Below are 9,610 nucleotides of genomic sequence, written 5' to 3'. Positions count from 1 at the left end.
CCGGAGCCCCCCCGCCTGCGCTCGAACCGCGCGGGTCCCACACGGCGCACGCGCGGCCCCGCCGCCCTAGACGCGCTGTGGGCGGGGTCAGCGCGGGCGGCCGCGGTGCACTGTGGGCGGGCGGGGCGCGGCGGCGCCGCGGCTGCGATTGGTGCAGAGGGGCGGGGGCGGGGCGGCCCCGCCCCCGGCCGAGCGCGCGGGGTCGGGGCCGCGATGGCGCCGCGGCTGCTGCTGGTGCCGCTCGGGTGCCTCGCGCTGCTGCTGCCGCCGCCCCGCGCCGCCGAGTTCAGCCCCTCTCTCGACAGCGACTTCACCTTCACGCTGCCCGCCGGCCGCAAGGAGTGCTTCTACCAGCCCATGCGCAGGGACGCCTCGCTGGAGCTCGAGTACCAGGTCGGGGGGTGGAGGACGAGACGGGACGGGACGCGGCCGGGGCCGCCCAGGGAGGGCGGGAGTGTCCGGAGGGGAGCGGGGGTCCCGCATCCCGCCGTGTCCACGCCGGTGCCCCTGTGCAGCGGCTCGGTCCAGCCCCGCTCCGGGCGCTCCGTCCGCTCCGTCATGCTTTCCGGGGCCGCGGCGCTGCTGCGGGAGCCGGGGGGGGGGGCCGTGCCCTGCCTCGAGCAGCGGCCAGACCTGGGCGGGGGAGCCCCGCCAGCTGCCGCAGAGCCACGCTGGAATCGTACTGTTAAAAGCTGTGCCTCGGGAGGACAAAATTACCTGAACGGCCTTTTGTAGTTATGCTGGCAGATTTTTTTTTAACACTTTCCAAGGTCTCAAGTCGCTATCCTTTAAAACGGCAAAACGTAGGAAGTTCACGGATGTGACCTTTAAAGCGTAAGGAACATTGTACTGATGCACAGAGCCCCTACTTGTCTATCTTTGTGTTGATATTAAAACACCGTTCATTACAGTGATGAAAGTTTTACAAAACCAGCCCTGTTTAACTAGACTGAAATTAAGGTCTTGATGTCTTCTTGGGAAGAGTTGAGTCTCCTAAATATGTCTGGGAAAGATTTCTGTCTCAGGCCTTTTTTCCTGTCCGTAAAACAAAGACTTTTTTGCAGTAGAATAGATACAGTGCGGAAAGCTGCAGTGAATATTTTCCCACCCCGCTACTGTGCCCGGATCTCTCTTTCCCCCCCTCCCTTTTCTCCCCCCTCTGCTTCCCAGTACCCCTTTGAGTCAGCGTAAACTTCGCCCTCCATTTCAGCAGGAGCAGACTGCTGTACTCAAAAAGCTCTCTGGAAGACAGGCAAACAAAAAATCCCCTAGCGTGGACCTAAGTAATGTCATAAAAATGATCCCTGTCTGCCCCCTTATGCAGTTAAGAGACCTTAAATCTGCATCAGAAGGTGAGAACGTCTGTGGTACACCTTTGATTGGCGTAAGAAGTCTGGTCCTGTCTTCTACACTGTTAATTCACCCAACAAAGAGATCTTGGGGATGACAGTGCATAGTGTTCTTGTACAAGTATATATGTGCATATACATAGGAGTGACTTTTGTTATCAAATTTCTGCCACTGAACTAGTGCTAGTACTTACCAATCAATTATGTCTGCCATAGAAAGGCCAAATTTAGGCATCTGTTGTTGGTATTTTTACAGGTTGCCCATTGATAAAACTGTATGCATTCTTAAAAGTATTTCGGGAAAGGTTCAATATAAGCCTAGCCTAGCAAAATTAGTTCATATTTAGTTTAAGATTTTGAAACTGCTAAAATGCTTTTGGGTTGAACCAGTTTTTAATCTGTTTCCAGTTAACTCGGTGTGAACTTATACAGACAGATTAGTCTTTCAGGTTCTTTATGTGTCAGTTCCCTTACCTAAAAACGTTGCCATCAGCAGTGCAAACAGGAATTCCACTGGTTGGAGCTTCATTTTTTGTTTGTTTCACAGGTTCTAGATGGAGCAGGATTAGATGTTGATTTTCATCTGCTGTCTCCAAAAGGTGAAACTCTAGTTTTTGATGAAAGAAAATCAGATGGAGTTCATACGTAAGTTTAAAATACTCAAACTCAGAAGTGTTACATGAAGTACTTTTCTGGTTTCTTTAACAAATATAACTAAAGTAAAGGTTGAGTACTTTTTATTCCTTAGTATTAGAAAAGACTTTCTAATAGGACAGTTTGAGAATACCAACTTTCTTTTTATAAACACTGAATGCTTTTTACATGGAACGTACCGTGAAGAAAAGGATATTTTTGTTTTAATGATGTTAAGGGTCGGTGAACAAAAATAATTATTGTGGAGTTGAAAAAGGTCTCCACATCTAATATCAAAAGATCTTGTCAGTCTTATAAATAAGAAGCTAATGTCCCATATTTTTCCAATCCTTTTATCGAAATGTGTAATAGCTGTTGCAATTTTACTATAGAGTATAAGAATTCCACTCGTTATAGGTTTTTTGTAGTGATTAACAATAATTCAAAATCCCCAAAAAGAAAAATGCTGTCTTCATCATTTTGAGCCTTTATAGCCAGTGGGATTGTTTTGCTGTGACTGTGCAATCTGTAAAATGTCCCTAGAGTTCTTATTTTTATACAAAAAGCATATTTGGTTATTTTGAATGCACAGTTGTCAGTCTTAAAGGGGAAACTTTGCTTACAAAAACTCGCTTTTTGAGAACCAGAATAGTTAATTTAATCACATTTTGCTTATATACACAGGGTGGAAACAGAAGATGGGGATTACATGTTCTGCTTTGACAACACATTCAGTACCATTTCTGAAAAGGTAATTTTCTTTGAACTGATCCTGGACAATATGGGAGAAGATGGACAAGATCAGGAAGACTGGAAGAAATATGTTACAGGAACAGATCTCCTAGATATGAAATTGGAAGATATTCTGGTTAGTATTGATCTTTAATTCTTTTCCATGTAAGAACATTTGGAAAAAAACTCAAGTATCATGTAGCCATTCTGCCTTGGTCTGGTGTGTCATCCTGGAAACTATTCCAGTTACTAATACAAGAAGCTCAGCACCACGGGTCTCTTGCTTACAAACAGAAATTTGAAAATATTTTCACAATAGGCCCTTCATCAGCAAGAAGAAACTGCCTAGGTCTCAAAGTCACTCTATTTCCAATTCAGCTTCCTTTCTTCCTACTGCTAAAATGGGACATTTTTCCCTAGCAGCAATGAATATTTATAGCATTAAAGTATTACTTCATCTCGATGTAGTTGGAACCACTGCATAGATTTTTATCAATGTTTGAAAATAAAGTAGTACGGATTAATATTTCTATCTTCAATAACTTAGATATTACTCTATTAGTTCTTTTGCCCCCAAATTTTATTACATCTTTTCAAACTAATAAACAGGAGTTAATTTGCATCACACCACGGGTTCAGCTTTGCAGACATTCTTTGAATGATTATGTTTCCTTAAACTGGATGCTGACCCTATTTGATGTAAGATTCAGAGTACTGCTGAGTCAAAGTTTTTATTCCCTCTAAGATCATTAAATGTTGAGATTACTCTAGAAGCAAAGGATTGTTCGGTGTTCCACTGTTCTTAGTGCTTGGTAGGATGCAGCGACCTGTTGTTTGTTTGATCGTAGCTACAACTGGTATCTTAAAAAAAAAAAAATCCAAAAAACCAAACCAACATCCACATATACTTACTGAGTACACTATGTAGAAAATTACATTGTTTGTATTATTTATTGCCATAGACAAAATGCAGATTTTTAAATAAAAGACAATGTTTAAAGTCTTTTATAGGTTATGATACACTTTTAAATAGTAATAAAACTAAATACAGAATCTGAAGAGTTGGCTAGATCATTAAAAGTGGCAGTCAAGACAATTAGAAAAAACCAAAGTTAATAGGCGAAGTTGTAAAGAAAATCTCTCTCACATTGATCACAATACGTAAATGTATTTGACAGATACTTGTTTACATACTGGTATCTCTTCCAAAAGAAAAATAAATATAGAACTTGTCTTTGAGAGCCTTGAAAATCTTATAAAAGCAGGTAATTTTTGTAATGCTAACATTAGTATTTAATGCCATTGTTTACTTAGTCAAGATATTACTTTCCTTGCAAGGTCTCTGAGGATTTACAAAAAAACATTTAGTAGTTTAACTTTTTAATAATCACATGTTTTCTGGGGAAAACAGTGAATTATGTCTTATTTTTAAAGCTTTTTTATGGTGTTGATGTTCCTTATTGTGTAACAGTAAACTTTATCATCATAAAACTATTTGGCTCCCCAAATTAGCTACTTGGAAATATTTTTATTAACCATGCAACATAGAAAATGTCCATGGAGAAAATGTTACTGTTGGGTTTAACCTTGTGGGGTTTTCTTAATTTATAGCTTCCTGTTACTGCACGCATTACTCTTCTCGCTAGAAGTTACTTCAGGGTCCCAAAATTATACGAAGAACACAAATCAGCACTTCATGAGATGAGCTTTTATGTTGTTATTATCTATTACGTGGTGGATGAAACTTCAACAGACCTTAGGCCCCGGTGTTTACTTTGTAACTTGAGAATAAGGTGCACCTCTTGCTGCTGTCCTCATAGCCCGAAGGTTCCTGCGCTTCCTCTAGTTCCCAGGGACACACTGTATGTCCTTTGCAGGACCTCCAGTTGTCCTAGTCACAATTTATTGTCAAAATTCTGGTTTGTATCAAAGCTGAAGCAGCAGTTTATAGCCACTACAGTGGAAGCACCAGAAGCAGACATTATTGTACTTTCCTTTAGCAACATCTATAGCCCTGAAGGTAGTTTGCATTAAAAAGCACTGTAATTTTGTTATTCAGCAGAAAAAAAACCTACGTTTGTCTGCCACTACATAACTTGTTTTGAGACTAGTTCTGAAGAATTCACTGCTTTTTATTTGTCCAAATAGGTTTGATTTCTCTCTCACCTCCCTAGCCTATAAAAGGGAAAAAACAGATTACTCCAAAACCTTAATGCTTTGTTAATTAAGGCTTTTTAGGTGATATACTGGCCAAGAAATGAAATTACGTGTGGTAATATAGTATTAATATATTTGTATGTGCTGCAAGGTATACATTTAATTCAGGTGTTGGTTTTGATTCTAACAATACTCTTTTATTACTTACCAGGAATCCATCAACAGCGTCAAAGCCAGATTAAGCAAAAGTGTCCAGATTCAGACCCTGCTCAGAGCATTTGAGGCCCGTGACCGCAATATACAAGAGAGCAACTTTGACAGAGTGAACTTCTGGTCCATGGTCAACCTGGGAGTCATGGTGGTGGTGTCGGCCGTTCAGGTTTACATGTTGAAAAGTCTTTTTGAAGATAAGAGGAAAAGTAGAACTTAATATTCAGTATTGATCATACCAATAGTAACAGGTATAGAGGAGAGGGGGAGCAATAAACTACAGTAAAAAAAAAAAAAAAGACCCCTTTCAGATTCTTTTGAACAAACAGTAAAAATCAGGTTTTTCAATTCATCTTGGGCTTTTTGGTTGTGATGGTGGTGGTCTTGTTTGTGTTTGGGGGTTTTCTGTAGGTTTTTGTGGTGTTTGTTTGTTTGTTTTTTTAAACATGAACACAATGCCTCACCCCATGCTCTCCCATTTTCCAAATGCTACTAACAATATTTTTTGTACTTGTATGATTTGTCAATGACTGTTAATGACTACCTTATGCATAGCACACCTGGTGCATTTGCAAAGTAATGTTAATACTGACATTTTTTTCATTTTCACATAAAACTTTAGTAACTTAGACATTGGTTTATTTGCTGTTAAATACTGAGTGAATTTACCTATGTGCCTAAGTGTTTACAGGATTGGGGCCCACAGGGATAGTTTGTAATTACTGTCATTTATCTTCAAAATTACGTTTTTTAAAAATCCTCATCTTTTGTTCTATGGCATCATGGAGAAACACTGGGCTAACATTGTAAGGACATGAGAACTCTTTTTATATAAAAATTACAAATATCAGCACTTTAAAAAAGCACCATCAATGTGAAATTGAGTCAGTGTTAAAAAGAATTGGAGAAAATAGGTACAATTCCTGTTCATAAATCATTCTGTCCTGTAGTTGCACAACCTTTTTTTTCCTCTTTGGCTGTTATGTGACACAAGCGACTACATGCTATACAAACAAATACACACACACTTTGAAGTATGGTTTGCAAATTCTTCCTTACTGTAAACTTGTGTAATAGATAACTTTAAAAAAAGTAATTTCTCATGTTTTTCCTTTTAATAAAGGCAGAGGTCACAGTATGCCAAAACATTACATAAACATTGATTTTTATAGTCTCAAAATCCCTCTTATTTGCCAATATATTTTTGTTTGTTCTTGTCTACTACAGCTGTGACTAATGTAACGATTAATAGGGTGACTTACATAGGCATATAAAACCAAAGCTATTCACCAAAACTTTCCCTTCTTGCTCACCCTCACAAGTCTTTTAGCTGTGTAAGTACACTCTGTTTCTATATTTAGCTGTTCATATGAATAAAGCATGAATTACAGGGAGCAGCAAGTATAGGCTTCAAGCTGTATGATCAACTGAATATGCAGTATCACTTGACTAAGGCAAAGCTAATATCAAATCAGAAATTTGTAGTTTTTGGATGAAGAGACTTTTAACACTGTAGTGAGGTACAGAGTTTCTGCCAAAACCTCTGGTGCATGAGAATTAACTTTTTTTAATATATCCAACTTAGTAATTTTTACAATGTGCCAAGTCATTGAAATTTCTTGTATAAATGTGTTAACTACGTTTCATCACAGGTTTTTTAAAAACTTTCTTAAAAACACTCTTTTAAAAGGTGTTTTAAAAAAAGTGTATGTAGTCGTGTTGTGCCTGTTGTGGGGCCATCTAGGTATGAATGGCAGAATTGTAACTTTGGGTCTTTCTGTGATTAAGAATTATTTTATGGATATAAAACAGGGTCAATAGGTGCATGAAGAAACATTTTGTTCAAATGAAGCAGATGCTAGCAAGGGCTATAGAACATAGAAACAGCACTTCAGTTTCAACTGCAGACAACAGGACCTAGCAATAATATTTCTAAATAGTTTTTATAAGCAAAAGTATTATTACAGAACTTACAGAGGGCTCCAAAGGCTACTTCATCTTTCTGCAAAGCTCTGTCCAAAATAAGACTGTATGCCTTTAGGGTATTGCATATCTTATTTCCATATGATGCTTTGTATTCTAAACTGGAATTAGAAAGCTTACTTCTGTGATCAGGACAAAGGCTAGGAAAAAAAATAATTCTTTCAGCTAGAGTGGCAAATAATGTTTTCCTGCCATTTCCCTGTCCCTCTCTCAGTACCAGTTATAACTTGGAGTTAATTTTGCTTGCATCACCATGACTGTGATGCTACAAACCATCTGCAAAATGCTGAACCAGCTCTGGGAAGCTGCAAATGAGACATCTACCTCTACTATCAAAGCTACTAGATATAGATTTCAGCTCAAAACTCCAACAGATAAGCTCTGCCAAGTTTTCCAAGCACACCTTAAGAGATTAGGTCCCCCAGCTGCTCTGCTGTGCCTCTCTGACAGTGGTGAAACAGTTTGGTGTGTTAGTTTAACCTGCTAATGAATGCAGACTGCTCTGATCAAAGACACAGGACTGCTGCAGTTCAGTTTCTCCCATTACAAAAAAACAATCTCTGGTAGAAGGAAAATAGCGCAACAATTGTCAGCAGAGTTCATCTGGAAGAAGTTATTGTTTTGCAGCTGAGAGCTCTGACTGTATTTTCTCCTCATTCAAATTCAACTATAGAAAATGAAAGAGGGAATAATTAGAAAGGTAACTGTGCATTGACTTTGGCAGCTGGAATAGGTTTATCATAGGTGAAGGATTTGGCATGTAAACTTGCAGTTAAGAAACATTTCATGTGGATTCTGAAGAGTACATTGCTTTTGATTGTATAAAATCTACAAAGGAGAATATAAGTCTACATTTTTTTCTTAATGGACTTTTTGTTCAGAATTTAATGTTTTAAGAATTGCAGATGTCGAATAATTATGCAAAACTGAGATTTTCAATAAATCAAGTTTAAACCTGTTTTTGTGGGTTTTGTTTTATCATGAAGGAAGAATACTTTACCTATGAATGCTGCAAAAGATTGGGGATGCTAAGCTAACAAGAACTTTGTTTTTAGTAATGCAGCTTTTTCATTTCTTCCTCTTGCAGTGTTCAAATTCTGTTCTTATTCACTGTATCCAAAATCAACTTTATCAGTGCAAATAACTTAAGGTTTACAGAGGTGACAGATCAGAATGACACCAATGTCTGGTCTTTGTAACAGAAAATATTTCAAGTTACCAGATGCATATCAGATATGAGCTTTCTTTTTTTTTTTTTTCAATAGTTGCACCCTAATGCTTGTATTCCTTATTGCACCAGCAGTTTATTACACACACAGAGAACAGACTACCTTCCACTTATGTGGCCAATAAGTTTAGGAGCAATTGCAGGAAGGATAGTCAGTGCTGTCTTGTGCAAAATTATAGCAGAGGTCCATTATACTACTGAGACTAGTAAAGTTCTGTGTTCAAAGACAGAGACAGTAAGACCCACATGCCAGTCTAAGTCTAGACAGCTTGATATTAAATAAGGACCTGTGACTTTTGGAAACTGTCTAGTTGAGTGTTTTTTTCTTAGTAACTAAACCAAGTCCAAAGTTTCTCGAAAAGGGAGAGGAAATACACCCTAAGGAACAGATTATGGGAATTTGTGAGCTTGTGATACCACAGAAAGCAGCAAATTGACACTTTAGCTCAAAAACCACTTTACTGCTCTAACCCAATTGCCATCTGACCTCATAAGCCCTTTTTAGAAAGGATTTTACAGAAGGTACTTTGTCTCAATACATTTTCAAACTTCCAGTTAACAGCAGTATGCCAGTCACATAAAGCTAAGAATTTTATAAGTGTCTTTCTCAGCAGCAACTTTTGATGTCCTTTTTCAGGACATCATCTGATGACCTGTTGAGTGCTTCCATTAATTCCTGTATTTCCCTCCTCTAAGTAAGTATTTTATTTCACAATATAAGTGTTTTCATTTCTGAGTAGGTATAGTCAACATATTAAAAATAAACACCTGGGGAAAAATAGAGGGAAAACAGCAAAGAAGTATCAGAATATCAAACTCACAATTAAGAATCCCATAAAATAAATTACTACTAGTTATTAATATGTAGTATTTTTACATTATTCATAAGGTGATACACAAGATCCTGAGAATAAAACTCAAAATTTTGGAGGTTTTTTTTTCAGGTTAATTAAGTAATACACATGACAAATCCATGCTTGTTTACCATTTCATAAGACTCTTGAGAAACCTGGGCCTGTCCGGAAGCCTGCTGACCACATTGTTCACATAATGAAACAGGAACTTCCTTCATGGGCTGTGTTTTGAATCAATGCAGTAGATATCATAAAATAGTCAAGGACAACATTATGTTGTCAGATCGGGCAATTAATGGTAGAAGGAACAGTGGTTTGACTTGAGAAGGTACATGCACAGTAAAAACTATCAAGAGCCGTTTTTGGACACAGACATCAGAAATGCACGTAGAAGTTCCCTTTCCTGCTCTCTAGTGGTGTGCATCACAAGAAATGACACCTTCTGCCTTCACTTTGCATGTGCA

At 38.7% G+C, this 9,610-nt stretch overlaps 1 protein-coding gene across 1 annotated transcript; it reads left to right on the top strand.

Moving 5' to 3' along the window:
- The first annotated feature begins 197 nt into the window (after window positions 1-197).
- Window positions 198-8,023, top strand: TMED5 (transmembrane p24 trafficking protein 5). Its single transcript, XM_027712329.2, has 4 exons — window positions 198-393; window positions 1,897-1,994; window positions 2,667-2,850; window positions 5,083-8,023. The coding sequence occupies exons 1-4, from the start codon at window positions 214-216 to the stop codon at window positions 5,299-5,301; spliced, it is 681 nt and encodes a 226-aa protein (XP_027568130.1). The 5' UTR covers window positions 198-213; the 3' UTR covers window positions 5,302-8,023.
- Window positions 8,024-9,610: the final 1,587 nt, after the last annotated feature.

Source organism: Pipra filicauda, unplaced genomic scaffold (assembly GCF_003945595.2).
Source record: "Pipra filicauda isolate LSUMZ 115617 unplaced genomic scaffold, ASM394559v2 scaffold112_size3218982_pilon, whole genome shotgun sequence".
Lineage (NCBI taxonomy): Eukaryota > Metazoa > Chordata > Aves > Passeriformes > Pipridae > Pipra > Pipra filicauda.
Note: the sequence above shows the minus strand (reverse complement) of the source record. Positions and strands in the feature narration are given on the sequence as shown.